The sequence below is a fragment of the Aegilops tauschii genome, chromosome 5 (genome assembly GCF_002575655.3).
Source record: "Aegilops tauschii subsp. strangulata cultivar AL8/78 chromosome 5, Aet v6.0, whole genome shotgun sequence".
In the NCBI taxonomy this organism is placed as follows: domain Eukaryota; kingdom Viridiplantae; phylum Streptophyta; class Magnoliopsida; order Poales; family Poaceae; genus Aegilops; species Aegilops tauschii.
The window spans coordinates 422,730,413-422,748,042 of NC_053039.3; the positions used below are offsets into that span (position 1 = coordinate 422,730,413).

Genomic DNA, 17,630 nt, shown 5'->3' on the forward strand with positions numbered 1-17,630 from the left:
TGAGTGTTGATGTGGAGAAAATCTTTTGCCTGTCAGGTTGCTCTGCTACTTGCGGATCTTCCGGGATTCGAATTTGGGGAAGCGCGCGGGAAGGGAAAGGCCGCAGTAATCGGGACGGATTAGGCAAGGTCACCTCAATCTCCGCGCCCCCCCTTTTTCGCCACGTATTGCGCGCATGGCTGTTGCGCGATTTGACAGGATAGTCTGGACCCACAAGTCAGCCACTCGGAACAGAGTCCATATAAAGCACCAGATGGGGTTTTTTGCACAGTGCGTTCCCATTCCTTCCCTTCCTCCTCTTCCTCGCCGTATCTGCTTCCTTCTTGGCGCCGCTACTCCGCCCAAGCTCCGCTCGCCGCAATGGGGAAGGAGAGGACGGTGGCTTTTGAGGCGCAAAAAAGGCGACGGCGAAGGCGAAGGGGAAGAAATCCAGCTGGGGCGGATCTTCGTCGAGGTCTGGCCTGCCGCGCGGCTGGATCCAAGGTGATTGGATTCGGTCGACGATTCTCCAGGACGACATCGATGATCTGGCCAAGGAGGGGTTGATTCCTCACGGATCTGCACGGCTTCCGGGGAATGAGACCGAGCCTCGTCCGCAGGAGGGTGAGTGCGTCCTCCTTGCCACTCACGTTGACCGCGGGTTTTCTTTGCCTCCTCATCCTTTTTTCCGAGCTTTCTTGAACTTCTTTGGAGCACAACTTCACCATTTTTCCCCCAACACCATCGTGTATCTCGCTGCTTTCGTGTCTATGTGCGAGAACTTCTTGGGTTGTCGACCGCACTGGGGTCTCTTCAAGCACATTTTCACGTGTCGCTCTCAGTCGGTCAAAAAAGCTAATCCGAGTGACGAGAAGACGAAAGTGATCCAGATGTGTGGGGGTCTTGGGATTCAAATGAGGGGTAAAAGTTCTTTCCCAGCCATAATCCTTCCCGAGTCAGTCCGAGGGTGGCAGTCGACCTGGTTCTACTGCAAAGACCAGCCGACTCCGGGTCAGTCGACTGGGCTTCCACCCTTTACCATGGCCCGAGTAGAAAAACCTTCTGCCTTGAAAGTGACCCCGGGGGAGAAAGCGGAGGTGCAGGTGCTGGTTGAGCGAGTGGTCCAGCTCATCCGTGACGGCGTGACTGGCATGGATCTGTTGGAAGTCTTCCTCAGATGACGCATTCAGCCGCTTCAAGCTTGTGACCATCCGATGTGGATGTATTCGGGCATTGACGATTCCACTCGGATCCACCCAGCAGAGGTTGACGAGGATACGGTGGAGAAGTGGCTGAAGGGCATCACCGGCAACAAGGACAACCCCAGGGGGTCCAGGAGAATCCCTCCGCTTGACAATTCGTACGATACAGACAAGGTCCAATTCTGAATCGCCGAGTGTTATCTTGATTTACCATGAAATTGCTTTTTGTTGATTGACTGATATTTGTTTCACTTGTTGTTCTCCAGACCTTCACTGAGATGTACTCGATGCCCAATGGAGAACAGGAACAGGACCCTGAAGGGGAGGCGAGTGCGGACGAGAGCGGTGAATGGCATTCTGACGGAGGAGGGGACGAGGAGAACGACGACTCAAGTGATGGTGAGGAAGTCGACTCGCCTCCTCGCAACGAAAGGCGATCCAAGCACTCCCATGATTCGGTGAGTATTCGTGGCAAAGCGACTGGGTCGACTGGGCAAACTTCCAAGCGTCCCCGGACGTCTTCTCCGGCGCCGACTGAGAAGGCCCCGAAGCAAACCAAAGTTGAGGCACCAAAGTCTCGGAAGACTCTGCCCCGAATCAAAATCGACATCCCTGTTGCTTCTGCATGGGTGTTCTGTCTTTGCTGGAGATTTTGTGCTATTCATGTTTCCTTGATTTGATCAAATGAATCTTGAACCCAACAGTGCTGCTACCTCTGGAACTTCTGCTTACAAGAATGAGGATGAGGAGATGGAAGATGCGGTTACTTCAACCCCAGGTTTGATCTTTGTAATTTTGTCTCTGTTTTGTTGACTGAACTGCAGTCGACTGATTTCCGACGACTACCCTTTTGCAGCTCCTCCCAATGTTATTACCCTTCCAGATGACAACGAGGACGTGCCGCTGAGGCCTTCAGGAAGAAGGAACAGGAAGACGTCGACTGGAAAGACGCCTCAGTCGATGTCGGTGGTGGAACCAGTGGTCCAGGAGGGTGGTGATGTCAATCGGACTTCCGTCACCTTCTCCATGCCATTGTCGAGTGCTCAGCCCTCAGCGTCGACTGCACAGGCCTCAGTCGATCCTGCTTCGCTCTTCGCTGTGCATCACGTCCCAGAGGACCAAGTGGGCGCCGCCAAGGAGGCCATACGTCAAGCGGGCATTATGATGGAGCAACTGAAGGTGGTTCGAGATGCCAGCCAAGCTGCCTACAATGCCAGCTCAGCTCTCCAAAGCAACGTCCAGGTCGGTTGATTATCGACTGCTCTCTTAGCTTGTCGCTTGTTCTGTTAGGATATGGTACCTGAAAACTTCTTTTGAAACGTCTTTTCGTCAGTCTGCTTTTGTGTTTGTACACCCACTGGATATTTGAATTTGCTGCGAATAGTCTTGCTTCTTGGGTCGACTAATCTTGTGTCAACTGAGTCTCTGAACCAGTGGGGGCACGCTGAGTGCACCCACTGGGTGTAGTCCCCGAGACCATAGTTGACTGCTGGCAGTCGTTTATGGTCTGAGAGTTGAAATTTTCTCACTCATCCTGGATGGACCACGTCGAGTGGAAACTGAACCTGTGGGGGCACGCTTAGTGCACCCACTGGGTGTAGTCCCCGAGACCGTAGTCGACTACTGGTAGTCGGTTATGGTCTGAGAAATACTTTCCCTCTTTTTTTACTCGTCTTGGACGGACCACGTCGAGTGGAAACTGAACCAGTGGAGGCACGCTGAGTGCACCCACTGGGTGTAGTCCCCGAGACTACTGTTGGATGTTTGATTCAGCAGTAGTCTTAGAGTTTGTTGAATTTCGATCCTTTCACCCACTGACTGACTGCCCTTTGATCGCAGAAATCTTGTGATCTTGGAGCTCGTTTCGCTGACCTAGAGCAGAAGCAGATTCAGTTGAATCTCGATCTGGAGCTAGCCAAGAAGGACTTGCAAAAGGCCCAGGATGAAGCTGCTGGTAAGACGAATTCGTTCGACTATTTTGTTTCTGATCCAGGTGGCATTTATTTTTTCCTCCGAGCTTATCGTTGTTTCTTTCAGAGAAAATGAACAGGCTCTGGCAAAGAAGGATCTAGACCTTGCAGCTGCGCAGAAAATAGCTGACGAGAAAACTGCACTCACCGACCAGAAGCTGGCTTCAGTCGGCAAACTGGAGGAAGAGAATACCAAGCTGAAGACTGCTTTGAATGAAGCCAACAGGGAGGTGACTCGTCTGAAGAAGGACAAGATATCCTTGAACGACAAGTTTGAAGAAACCGCCCGCAAGAGGAATGACTTGGAAAAATATCTAGGAGATCTTGCCAAGAAGCTCTTCGTCATGCTTGAAGGTATTTTCTTTCTTCCGATTGACTTGTTGTTGTCGACTCGATGTACAATCATTGACTTGTCTTTGAATTGTGCATGCAGAACTTTGTCAGAACTTTGAAGAAGAGACTGGGCATGTTGAGACAAGCTTGGATCCCATCAACTCTCCAGTGAAGGATGAAGCTGCCATGAACGTGCTCCAACTGGAATCCCGCGTCGCTGGTGTCGTCGACTATCTTGCTCGCTTGAAGGTTGCGGTGTCAAGGATCGACACAGTACTCTGGCCAAGGGCGACTCTTCCGAATGACCTCGAGTCTTTGATGACTCGACTTAATGAAATCCCGAGCCGTGTGCAAGATTGGAAGAAGTCTTCTGCACGGTGCGGCGCCGATGTGGCTCTGTCTCTGGTACGCATCCACTGAAAGGAGGCGCGAGAAGACAAGCTAGCAGCAATAAAGGTCGCCAACACCAAAAGGCATGACTTCTAGTCGTTCATGGAGACCTTCATCGCTGCTGCCACTCGGATTGCTTGAAATGTAGCTTTGAGGAGGAGGCAATCGACTGGTACTTGTGGTGCAGCTCCGAAGGAGAAGGTTACAGTCGACCTGCACACCGTCGTCCTTGCGGATAGGGATGAAGCGCACGTTGTACTTGTGGCGCAGCTCCGAAGGAAAAGGTTGCAGTCGACCTGCACCTCGTCGTCCTTGTGAATAGGGACGGAGCGCACGTTGTACTTGTGGCGTAGCTCCAAAGGAGAAGGTTGCAGTCGACCTGCACCTCGACGTCCTTGCGGATAGGGATGGAGTGCACGTTGTACTTGTGGTGTAGCTCCTGAGGAGAAGGTCTTGTCGACCTACACCTCGTCGTCCTTGTGGATAGGGATGGAGCGCAAACTTAGGCGAGTACTGGACTGCAGCTAAGCCCCCGAGTGGGAGGGTTGCTCACCACTCGGTAGGATTTTTCAAACTTAGGCGAGTACTGGACTACAGCTAAGCCCCCGAGTGGGAGGGTTGCTCATCACTCGGTAGGATTCTTCAAACTTAGGCGAGTACTGGACTGCAGCTAAGCCTCCGAGTGAGAGGGTTGCTCACCACTCGGTAGGGTTTTACAAACTTAGGCGAGTACTGAATTGCAGCTAAGCCCCTGAGTGAGAGGGTTGCTCACCACTCGGTAGGGTTTTACATACTTAGGCGAGTACTGGACTGCAGCTAAGCCCCCGAGTGGGAGGGTTGCTCATCACTCGGTAGGATTTTTCAAACTTAGGCGAGTACTGGACTGCAGCTAAGCCCCCGAGTGGGAGGGTTGCTCACCACTCGGTAGGGTTTTACAAACTTAGGCGAGTACTGGACTGCAGCTAAGCCCCCGAGTGGGAGGGTTGCTCATCACTCGGTAGGATTTTTCAAACTTAGGCGAGTACTGGACTGCAGCTAAGCCCCCGAGTGAGAGGCTTGCTCATCACTCGGTAGGATTTTACAAACTTAGGCGAGTACTGGACTGCAGCTAATCCCCCGAGTGAAAGGCTTGCTCATCACTCGGTAGGATTTCACAAACTTAGGCGAGTACTGGACTGCAGCTAAGCCCCCGAGTGAGAGGGTTGCTCACCACTCGGTAGGGTTTTACAAACTTAGGCGAGTACTGGACTACAGCTAAGCCCCCGAGTGGGAGGGTTGCTCATCACTCGGTAGGATTCTTCAAACTTAGGCGTGTACTGGGCTGCAGCTAAGCCTCCGAGTGAGAGGGTTGCTCATCACTCGGTAGGATTTTTCAAACTTAGGCGAGTATTGGACTGCAGCTAAGCCCCCGAGTGGGAGGGTTACTCATCACTCGGTAGGATTTTTCAAACTTAGGCGAGTACTGGACCGCAGCTAAGCCCCCGAGTGAGAGCTTTGCTCATCACTCAGTAGGATTTTACAAACTTAGGCGAGTACTGGACTGCAGCTAAGCCCGCGAGTGAGAGGCTTGCTCATCACTCGGTAGGATTTTACAAACTTAGGTGAGTACTGGACTGCAGCTAAGCCCCCGAGTGAGAGGCTTGCTCATCACTCGGTAGGATTTTACAAACTTAGGCAAGTACTGGACTGCAGCTAAGCCCCCGAGTGAGAGGCTTGCTCATCACTCGGTAGGATTTTACAAACTTAGGCGAGTACTGGACTTCAGCTAAGCCCCCGAGTGAGAGGCTTGCTCATCACTCGGTAGGATTTTACAAACTTAGGCGAGTACTGGACTACAGCTAATCCCCCGAGTGAAAGGCTTGCTCATCACTCGGTAGGATTTTACAAACTTAGGCGAGTACTGGACTGCAGCTAAGCCCCCGAGTGAGAGGGTTGCTCACCACTCGGTAGGGTTTTACAAACTTAGGCGAGTACTGGACTGCAGCTAAGCCCCCGAGTGGGAGGGTTACTCATCACTCGGTACGATTTTTCAAACTTAGGCGAGTACTGGACTGCAGCTAAGCCCCCGAGTGAGAGGGTTGCTCACCACTCGGTAGGGTTTTACAAACTTACGCGAGTACTGGACTGCAGCTAAGCCCCCGAGTGGGAGGGTTGCTCATCACTCGGTAGGATTTTACAAACTTAGGCGAGTACTGGACTGCAGCTAAGCCTCCGAGTGGGAGGGTTGCTCACCACTCGGTAGGATTTTTCAAACTTAGGCGAGTACTGGACTGCAGCTAAGCCCCCGAGTGGGAGGGTTGCTCATCACTCGGTAGGATTCTTCAAACTTAGGCGAATACTGGGCTGCAGCTAAGCCTCCGAGTGAGAGGGTTGCTCATCACTCGGTAGGATTTTTCAAACTTAGGCGAGTATTGGACTGCAGCTAAGCCCCCGAGTGGGAGGGTTACTCATCACTCGGTAGGATTTTTCAAACTTAGGCGAGTACTGGACCGCAGCTAAGCCCCCGAGTGAGAGGCTTGCTCATCACTCGGTAGGATTTTACAAACTTAGGCGAGTACTGGACTGCAGCTAAGCCCGCGAGTGAGAGGCTTGCTCATCACTCGGTAGGATTTTACAAACTTAGGCGAGTACTGGACTGCAGCTAAGCCCCCGAGTGAGAGGCTTGCTCATCACTCGGTAGGATTTTACAAACTTAGGCAAGTACTGGACTGCAGCTAAGGCCCCGAGTGAGAGGCTTGCTCATCACTCGGTAGGATTTTACAAACTTAGGCGAGTACTGGACTTCAGCTAAGCCCCTGAGTGAGAGGCTTGCTCGTCACTCGGTAGGATTTTACAAACTTAGGCGAAACGGATTCGCAGCTAAGCCCCCCGAGTGAGAGGCTTGCTCGTCACTCGGTAGGATTTTACAAACTTAGGCGAAACGGATTCGCTGCTAAGCCCCCCGAGTGAGAGGCTTGCTCATCACTCGGTAGGATTTTTCAAACTTAGGCGAAATGGATTCGCGGCTAAGTCACCCACTGGGGGATTTGAGACGCAAACATAAGCAACAATAATCGTTTAAGAAGACTGTAAAGCTCTTGTCTTTGATAAACAAACTACAAAGGTATTTCTTATTACATCTCATCAGAATGAGTACTTAAGTATAAAAGGGGCGGAGCAGCTCCACATTCCAAGCCCGTGGCTCGTCTTTCTGATGCTCGACATTGTAAAGATGGTATGCCCCATTGTGGATAACTCTGGTGACGATGAAGGGACCTTCCCAAGCAGGGGCAAGCTTGTGTGGTTTCTGCTGATCCACTCGAAGAACCAAGTCTCCCTCTTGAAAGGCTCGACCTCTCACATTTCTGGCGTGGAATCGGCGCAACTCTTGTTGATAAATAGTCGACCGGATTAAGGCCATCTCTCTTTCCTCTTCTAGGAGATCAACTGCGTCTTGCCGGGCCTGTTCTGCTTCATCTTCAGAGAAAAGCTCGACTCGGGGGCATTGTGAAGCAAGTCACTCGGTAGAACAGCTTCAGCTCCATAGACCAAGAAGAATGGAGTTCGGCCAGTCGACCGATTGGAAGTTGTCCACAATCCCCAAAGAACCGATGGAAGTTCATCGACCCAGGCGCCTGCTGCGTGCTTGAGATCACACATCAATCGGGGTTTCAGTCCCTTGAGAATCAAACCATTTGCTCTTTCCGCTTGTCCATTCGACTGGGGGTGGGCGACTGAAGCATAGTCGACTCGTGTACCTTGGGAAGCACAGAAGGCTCTGCACTCATTAGTATCGAAGTTCGACCCGTTGTTAGTGATGATGTTGTGTGGAACTCCATATCTGAATGTCAATTCTCTGACGAAGCTGACGGCAGTACTGGCTTCAAGATTCTTGATAGGCTTGGCTTCAATCCATTTGGTGAACTTGTCGACTGCTACAAGCACATGAGTGAAGCCGCTCCTACCAGTCCTCAGGGGTCCAACCATATCCAATCCCCAAACAACAAAAGGCCAGACGAGTGGAATGGTCTTCAGGGCTGACGCAAGCTTGTGGGACATATTGGAGTAAAACTGGCAGCCTTCCCATTTGTCGACTATATCTTTCGCCATTTCATTTGCTCGTGGCCAATAAAATCCAGCTCGGTATGCTTTGGCCACAATGGTCCGAGAGGACGCATGGTGGCCACAGGTCCCCGAGTGGATGTCGTTGAGGATCACTCGACCTTCTTCTGGTGTTATGCATTTCTGGCTGACTCTGGTTACGCATTCCCTGAACAGCTGTCCTCTTATCACAGTAAAGGCTTTGGATCGACGGACGATCTGTCGAGCCTCTTCTTCATCCTCTGGGAGTTCCTTCCTAAGGATATACGCAATGTATGGCACTGTCCAGTCGGGAGTGATGACCAAAACCTCCATGATTATGTCGACCACGGCTGGGACTTCGACTTCAGTCGGATGTGTGGCACTCTTAGGCTGCGGGGGCTCTTCAATGAAAGGATCTTCTTGAACTGAAGGTGTATGAATGTGTTCCAAAAACACGTTGTTGGGAATGGCTTCCCTCTTGGAACCTATCTTTGCCAAATCATCGGCTGCTTGATTTTTCAGTCGGGGTATATGATGGAGTTCTAACCCCTCAAACTTCTTCTCCAACTTCCTCACCGCATTACAGTAACAAGTCATAGCTGGGCTTCCGACGTCCCACTCCTTCATCACTTGATTGACTACCAAATCTGAGTCACCATAGACCATGAGGCGACGGACGCCGAGTGAAATGGCCATACGTAACCCATATAAGAGTGCTTCATATTCCGCTTCGTTATTGGAGGAATCAAAGTGAATCTGGAGAACATATCTGAGCTTGTCTCCTTGGGGGGATACCAGTACCACCCCAGGACCGGAACCATTCAGCATCTTGGAGCCATCAAAGAACATGGTCCAGTGCTCCGAGTGAACTTGAGTTGGCAGTTGCTGTTCGATCCACTCGGCGAGGAGATCTGCTATTGCTTGGGACTTGATAGCCTTCTTTGCCTCAAACTTGATATCCAAGGGAAGGAGTTCAATCACCCACTTTGCCACTCGACCAGTTGCATCTCTGTTGTTCAGAATCTCTGATAATGGAGCGTCGCTGACGACTGTAATAGTGTTCAGAGAAATAGTGTGCAACCTTCTTCGTGGTCATATAAATCCCATAAACAAGCTTCTGATAATGTGGATATCTTTGCTTTGACGGAGTCGGAACTTCAGAAACATAGTATACTGGGCGCTGAACCTTATAGGCTTTTCCTTCTTCTTCCCGCTCGACCGTAAGTACTGTACTGACAACTTGTCCAGTGGCTGCAATGTAAAGCAGTAAAGGCTCTTTGCTGATTGGGGCAGCAAGCACCGGCTGGGTGGAAAGCAGGGCTTTGAGCTCTACAAACGCTGCATCAGCTTCAGGAGTCCACTCGAACTTATCAAACTTTTTCATCAGTCGGTAAAGAGGCAATGCCTTTTCACTGAGGCGAGAAATGAATCGACTTAAGGCGACCAAACAACCAATAAGCTTCTGGACATCGTGCACACGCACAGGGCGTTTCATCCGGAGTATGGCACCCACTTTCTCTGGGTTAGCGTCGATCCCTCGTTCGGAAACGAGAAAACCGAGTAATTTTCCGCCCGGAACTCCGAATGTGCACTGTGATGGATTAAGCTTGATATCATACCTTCTCAGGTTGGCAAAAGTTTCAGCAAGGTCATCTAGCAGGTCGGAACCTTTACGTGACTTGACCACAATGTCATCCATGTATGCTTCCACATTCCGACTTATTTGAGTGAGTAAACACTTCTGAATCATCCTCATGAATGTGGCTCCAGCGTTCTTCAAGCCGAATGGCATGGTGACATAACAGAAGCACCCAAATGGGGTGATGAAAGCTGTTTTTATCTCATCGGGTCCATAAAGTCGGATCTGATGATACCCGGAATAAACGTCCAAAAAGGACAAGCGCTCACACCCCGCAGTCGAGTCGACTATTTGGTCGATGCGAGGGAGAGGAAAGTGATCTTTCAGGCAGGCCCGATTGATATGCTTGAAGTCAATGCACATGCGAAGTGAGTCGTCCTTCTTGGGGACCATGACAACATTGGCTAGCCACTCTGAGTGGTAAATCTCTCGGATAAACTCAACTGCTAGGAGCCGAGCCACTTCTTCACCGATTGCTTTTCTCTTCTGTACGGCGGACTGTCGAAGATGTTTTTTGACTGGTTTCACTTTTGGGTCGACTCGCAAACGGTGCTCAGCCAGCCTCCTGGGAACACCCGGCATGTCAGAAGGTTTCCATGCAAAGATGTCCCAGTTCTCACGGAGGAACTGGATGAGCGCTTCTTCCTATTTGGAGTCGAGTGTTGTCGAAATGTGAGTCGGAGCACCATTGGGATCGGTCGGGTGAATATGAATCGGCTTCGTTTCACCAGACGACTGAAATGCTGAATCCGTGGCAGGCTTCTTAGCTCGCAACAAATCACTCGAATCTGCATTTTTTTGATACTCCTGCAATTCCACTACTGCCATTTGCGCATCGGCGGTCTTTGAGCCCTTCTGGAAGCACTCTTCTGCCTTCTTCCGATTGCCAGTGATAGTGATCACTCCTTTAGGATCAGGCATCTTCAATTTGAGGTACACGTAACATGGTCGAGCCATAAAACGTGCATAAGCCGGCCTGCCCAGAATGGCATGATAAGCACTCTGGAAATCCACGACTTCAAACGTCAACTTTTCTTTGCGGTAATTCTTGGAATCACCGAAAACCACATCGAGGGCGATCTGGCCGAGTGACTCAGCCTTCTTGCCAGGAATAACTCCATGGAAACTCATATTGCTTTCACTGAGTCTGGACATCGGAATGCCCATTCCTTTCAAGGTCTACGCATACAGTATATTCAGGCCACTGCCACCATCCATCAGAACCTTAGTCAACCGAGTGCCTTTGACGACTGGGTCGACCAGCAACGCTTGCCTCCCAGGGGTGGCTATGTGTGTTGGGTGATTAGACTGGTCGAATGTAATGGCAGTCTGAGACCACTTCAAATAACTGGGCGTCGTCGGAGCGACCATGTTCACTTCTCTATGACTTTCAGTCGACTTTTTCTCTCAACATCAGCAAAAATCATCAGAGTGGAATTGACGTGGGGGTAACCATCATCGTCCTCTTCTTTATCCTCAACTTTGTCCGATTCTTTCTCCTTCTCTTTGGGTTGTTTCTCTCGGAACTGCTGGATTAGGAGCCGACACTGTCGAGTGGTATGTTTCGGGTAAATGAGATTACCCTCCTCGTCTTTTTTGGTGTGAATGTGGCATGGTAAATCCAACACATCATTTCCATCTTGATCTTTTACTTTCTTGGGGTTCCATGGCCCTTTGGGCTTCCCCTTGAACTTTCCTTGAGTCGCGGCTAAGGCTTCTCTGGGAGCAGCTGGCTCGGCTTTGCGCTTCGGCTTCCGACTGGAGTTCCCTCCCCCGGTTTCGTGGGCGACTGTTTTGTGCTTGCCACTCCGGAGCCGATCCTCCTCTTCAGCATTAGCATACTTGGTGGCAATTTCCATCATTCGACTCAGAGACATATCCCCGGTCCGACCGAACTTTAGATTCAATTCTCGATACTTGACACCTTCCTTGAAGGCACAAACTGCTTGGTGATCAGACACATTCTCCACCGTGTGGTGTAACGTGATCCATCTCTGGATATAATCCCTCAAAGTTTCATTCGGCTTCTGCACACAAGATTGTAGCTCTGTTAGCCCTCTGGCCATTTGCATGTACCTTCAAATGTTGTGACAAACACTCGGGCAAGCTCTTCCCAGCTATAAATACTGCCAGGTGCTAACTGATCCAACCACGCTCTAGCCGAGCCCTCCAACATCAGAGGAAGGTGCTTCATGGCCACTTCATCATTGCCACCACCAATTTCCACAGCTACTCGGTAGTCCTCAAGCCAAGTGTCAGGCTTGGACTCACCAGTGAATTTGCTGACTCCAGTCACCAACCTGAAGTTGGGAGAAATCACTGCTGCTCTAATGGCTCTGCTGAAACACTCGGGACCTGAAACATGCACTCTGTTGCCAGTCGGGTAATCTCTATCGTGGCCATCTCTGTGTGCCCTGTTCCTGTCAACTAGACCTTGAACGAGAATGGATCTCGCGTCAAAGCCCGGCTCCCGGGGGTCGACTGGAATCCTTCGCCCTCCACTGTGAGGGCGTCTGTCATCATGTTGCCGAGGCGCGTATGACCCACTCCTTGGGGGAGGTGTGGGCGCTCGACGACGATCATACTGCTCACGGTTTCTGTACTGATCCTGTCGATCTCCACGTCCCTCACGTCTTGGAGGCGATCTTGGGCTGTGAGCCGACTGAACTATGTCTGCCATTACAGATCTACTATGAATCCTATTCCGAGACTGTGACACTGCTGTGTTCTGCTCCCCCGCCGCCCGGAGCAAAGCCCGGATCAGCGTCAAACCCCTACCAGCTTCCGACTGGGAAGGCTGAATCGACTCTGCTATTCGGGCCGCAGCTGTGAGATTCTGGATCGGAGTTCGATATACCTGGGTGGGAGGCGGAAAAAGTTTTCATCGACTAGACTTAGGAACCCGCTGCCGAGCACGCTCGTCGAGTGCGTGCTGGAGGTTCTCCAGTCGAGTGCGCTCAGCCAAGTTGGCCAAGCGCGCCTCTTCCAAGGCCCGGGCCTCGGGGGTTTCTCCAACGATAGGAGTGTGAAGTGCATCCATGTTACGGCGGCGAAGCTCTTCCCTCTGCTACGAAGAGAGGGGCTCGGGGCGGTACTCCTCGTGGACGCGCGACGGATCGCCTCCGCCATCACCACCGTCGTCGTGGGGAAAGTCAGGGGGACTGCGCGGTCCGTTGACCATCAGGACTTCCGCCGCGGGGTCACTGCTGTCGCACTCGGATGCAGTCTCGACGGAGCCAGTCGAACAGGCCGTAGAGAGTTTCGTCGAGCTCGATTGCCGCGACTTGGGAGGTGGCCGACTGGCGAGCCACCGCGTGCCTCACCCACCGCTGGAGCCTCGACCGACCGGAATGCTTGCGCCGGCGGGCAGCAGGGAGTGAAGACGCCACAGGAGCCGACCGGTCGACGTTGCCGCGGACGCACGCGCGAAAGTGCGTTGCCCCGCGGACGGGGAGCGCCTCAACGTCGAGTGGAGCCTCTTGGAGCCAAGCAGAGTCGTCGACGACGAACACGAGCACACCGAGACGGATCTCGCGACCCTCGGCCAATCCTCCGCCTGAAACCATGCTGATGGGGATCGGAAAAATCGCAACTTCTCCAATAAGTCGCTAAGACACCTGCCCCACGGTGGGCGCCAACTGTCGTGGTTCTAAGTCTGACAGTAGAATGGGGGGTGGGTATGAAGAGGCAAGATCTTAGCTATGGAGAAGTTGTACGCACGAGTTTTACGAGTTCAGGCCCTTCTCGGAGGAAGTAACAGCCCTACGTCTCGGTGCCCGGAGGCAGTCAACTGGATTATATGTGTATGTGTTACAGGGGGTGCGAACCCTTGTTACTGAGGAGGAGGGTGGCTTATATAGAGTTCGCCAGACCCCTCCGGCCCTTAATTACACAGGGTTTAAGGTACATTAAGACAGGGCGTTACTGGTAACGCTAGTAATAAAGTGACATAATGATCATTAAAGCTATGACGTAATGACCGACCGTTGCAGTATGGGGTGGCTTTAGACCTTCTGGCGGTCGAGTGACAGTCTCCATGGTCGAGTGACTTCAAGTCTTCCGAGTGGAACGCTTCATGGTCGAGTGGACGATGATTCATCTTTGAATGCTTCTGGTTTTTAGGGTGATGGCCTTGGGGAGGGTATCTTGGACAGGCCTATGACCCTACCCTAGGTACATAGCTTCATCAGCGCGTGCGCGGTAAACCGAGCTTTTAGCGTGCGCGGGACGTTTCAGCGCGCTCCAGCGGTGGCGGGAAAGTCGCGCGCGCGGGAACCGTTTGCGCGCCCGCGGAAAAAGGCGGCAGCTCGCGCGGTATTTTTGGCGCACCGCTTCTAGCGCGCCTTTAAATTGCGGCGCTCAGCACGCGCCTATTCCACGCAGTTCTCTTCCTCTTCCGCTGCCACGCGCGCCTCCACCGCTTCCTCGTTTGCTTCCGCTGCCACGCGCACCTCCACCGCTTCCTCGTTTGCTTTTGCTGCCACGCGCGCCACCGCTCCAGCGCCCCGCCACCGACGCGCCACCATGCCGCCGCGCCGCCGAGGAGCGTCGGGCTACCGCGGCGTCCGCCAGCGCCCCAACGGCGGGTTCTACTCCGAGATACGGTCCGGCGAACTACGGCTCGGCCTCGGCACCTTCGAGACGGCGCACGAGGCCGCCCGCGCGTACGACGCGGCGGTGTGGCGCCTAGGCAGGCCGCGCCCGCAGATGAACTTCCACGACGTCCACACGCTCCAGCAGGCGTTGGACGTCGCCCCGCCGCCTCGTCTTCGCACGGCACAAGACCGTGCGGAGCACGCTGAGCGGCAGCGCCGCCTCCTCGTCGCCCATGAGGACGAGCGGGTCATGGCGGAGTGGCGCCAACGCCACCCGGAGGACGTCACCTACGAGCAAGCCTACGGGGCAAGGCGCCGCGAGGAGGAGACGCAAAGGCGCCGCGATGAGCGGTTGGACAGGCGTCGGCGGAAGGCCCTGGCGTTATCGCAGTGCGAAATCGTTGAGAATGGTGGGCAGACGATCTTTACGTCTGATGATGATTGTTGGGACGACATGTGGCTCGATACCTCGGACCAGACCAGCGAGGATGGCGATGATGATGATGACGACGACGACTGGGAGTAGGCTGTAGTTGCGTATGTGGTTGCACTATCTAGTAGTTTTTTTTTATGTCATTGCACTATCTAGTAGTTTTTATCTATCTATGCTATGGAACTATGTAAAATCTCTATGTATCGTTTTTTCTATCTATGAATTTTATTTACCGTTTTATTAAAAAATGTACGCAATGTTTAGCGCGCGCTGCATTTTAGCGCGGCCGCTGGAGCTACACGCGCGCGCTCAATTTTAACGCGGCTACTGGAACCAGCGCTGCCGGCCGCGCCAAACCAGACGAACGGCGCGCGGCAAATGCGTTTTTTGCGCGCGGCGCGTTGCGCGGCTGTTGGAGATGCTCTAAAGCAGGAGCAAAGCCGATCCAGCTGAACTGACCGGCGGCTAGATCGCTCGCAGTTGCAGGTGCCAGCTAGCTAGCTAGCGTCCACAGCGTGAAAACTAGTGAAACATATCTGTGAGTGAAAACGAGTAAAATATAGTATTTCAATAGAGTTTTTGAAATGAGTACAATATATCTTTTGTAATGAGTGAAAACTTTGGAAGAAATTAGTTTTGTAATGAGTGAAATATAGCATTTCAATAGAGTTTTTGAGTGATACATATTTGAAATGAGTGAAATATGTTCATTGAAGTGGTTGAAATCAATTTTTATATGACTGAAATATCAGTTTCGCAAGCGCGCCGTGAAATTAGTTTTCAAAAAATATCTTTTGTAATGAGTGAAAAAAGTTTTTGGGAACGAGTGAAATATAGTGTTTCAATTGAGTGAGTGTAATATTTTTTTGTGAAATAAGCGAAATGTGTTTTCGAGTGAAATAAGCTTATTAAAACTGAAAAATTATATTTGTGATGACGGGTAAACAAATATTCAAAAGAAACCAAGTTCAAAAGAAATATTTCAAACAAGCCTATTTCATAAGAAATGAGTGAAATATGTTTATTGAAATGAGTGAAATCATTTTTTTATATGTGCGAAATATCAGTTTAGCAAGCGCGCAGTAAAATAGTTGTATCTTTTGTAATGAGTGAAAAAGGTTTTTTTGGAACGAGTGAAATATAGTATTTCATTTGAGTGAGTGCAATGTGTTTTCTGAAATGAATGAAAATTATCTTTTGTAAATGAGTGTAATGTGTTTTCTGAGATGAGTGAAACATATCTTTGTAAATGAGTTTAATGTGTTTTGTAAAATGAATGTAATGTATCTTTTGTAAATGAGTGTAATGTGTTTTCTGTATCTAGTGAAATGTGAAACTGACTGAAAGGTTTTCTAAAACTGGTGAAATGTGAAACTGACTGAAATGCGTTTTTTGAAATGAGTGAAACGGTTAAATTCAAACTAGCCAAAGTGTATCCAAGATTGGTCTTATTTTAAAGGTCTCATTGCTCTGAATTCAAAAATATAAAAAGTTTTAAAACTGGATATTTAGTTCAAAAGTTATTAATCTTTTAAATTGCCATATGGAAAAGTAAGTGCATGTATTTAGTGTCTGCATATCTTTTTTTTGGGTCTTTTACGTCTATATCCCTAGCTCGAACCCACTACTCACATTTGCCCTTAATTTTAAAGTGTGCTCAAATTTACCCCTCTGCCGTTAGGTGCACATATAAAAATGCCCTTCCGTGTCGTTTCTGTCCGGTCAAAGGGGTTTGACCGACGTTTGCTGGACAATTTGCTCCTGACTCCATGTGTCACTTACATGTGGGACCAACTGCTCTAAAAAATAAATGGAAAACTCTTTCTCTCACTCACCCCTCTCTACCACTTACAAGTGGACCCAACCGACATAATAAAAATAGAAAAAATTTCTCCCTCACAGCCCCCTCTCTCTCCTTGACATGTGGGCCATGGGACCCACTGCCAGGGTCAACACCGGCCCTTGCGTGCCCATGCGTGAGAGGCTGAGCTCGCTGGTGGCTCGCCGTAGGGGGCGGATGGCCGTGGGAGGAGAGCGCGAGGCACACCGTGTGGCCGCGTGAGGCACGGTAGGCATGCTGGGCGCGGGATCTGGTCGATGGTACTACCACCACCACTTTGTACTACTGGTGGGATCTGGTCGATGTGAACACGCGTCCGGTGTGCATGCATGCGCTCGATTCGATCGGGACGAGACGACTGAGCTTGACTTGGTTTATGCATGATACGGGATGATGCAGCGGCCGGGATCAGTCGTGCAATTCCACGTCGGCTTTCAGCAAAAGGAGCGGCTCAATTTATCAATTTCTTTCTGCCAAAGAAGCAGCTTTGCAGTTTGGCCTAGATGCTTCTAGTACTGATCCGCGTAGACGAACTAATGTCCTCCTTTTCTTTCGAGTTCTGGCCATCCAACGTAACGAACTCGATCCGCCTTGGGGTGCCGGTGGCCTCAGCACTCCAACCCACTTGCCCGCTTCCTGCAATAGGCAAATTTGATGTTTTGATTTTTTACGAAGATACAATGCTTGTACCCGCCTACCGCCAGGCAACTCGGCGGTAGGACTAGCGCCAACCTGTTTGACAGTAGGGTTGTACTCTGTTGACGTGGATAAATTACCAACCGTTAAGGGCCTTGGCGGTAGGCTGGTATATCATACAACCATCGACGCTAATGATAGAAAAAGCGTCAGATCTCGAAAAAAATTCAAATCAAGGTCAGATCTGACATAACTTTTGCAGAAGGGTCAAAACACCAAATTTGTTCTTCTGCAATCAGTGCAGACGCGATGTTGCTTTTAGTGATCAGCGACTGACTGATGCTGAGAGCCCAATCGGTGTCCACTCTTCTCTTCTCAGGATAGCTGGACACGCACCCTCAAACCCGTCGATGGATTCTTATTAGTGCACACTATAGCCACGCTCACTGTGCACCGTTACACTAAAACCTGAGATTGACTAAACTAAACACTACTCGTAGGTACGTAACTCGTCCATAGCAAATCTTTTACGTGGATTCGGACGTTCACAT

General features: G+C 50.9%; 1 protein-coding gene across 1 annotated transcript; it reads left to right on the forward strand.

Annotated features, from left to right (window-relative positions):
• The first annotated feature begins 14,099 nt into the window (after positions 1-14,099).
• Positions 14,100-14,696, forward strand: LOC109764298 (uncharacterized). The gene has a single exon (XM_020323141.1). It carries the CDS (start codon positions 14,100-14,102, stop codon positions 14,694-14,696), a length of 597 nt encoding a protein of 198 aa, XP_020178730.1.
• The last annotated feature ends 2,934 nt before the right edge of the window (positions 14,697-17,630 follow it).

What these genes read in the sequence shown, in the direction of transcription:
- LOC109764298 (XM_020323141.1), top strand. Translation starts at nt 14,100, where the DNA reads ATGCCGCCGCGCCGCCGAGGAGCGTCGGGCTACCGCGGCGTCCGCCAG.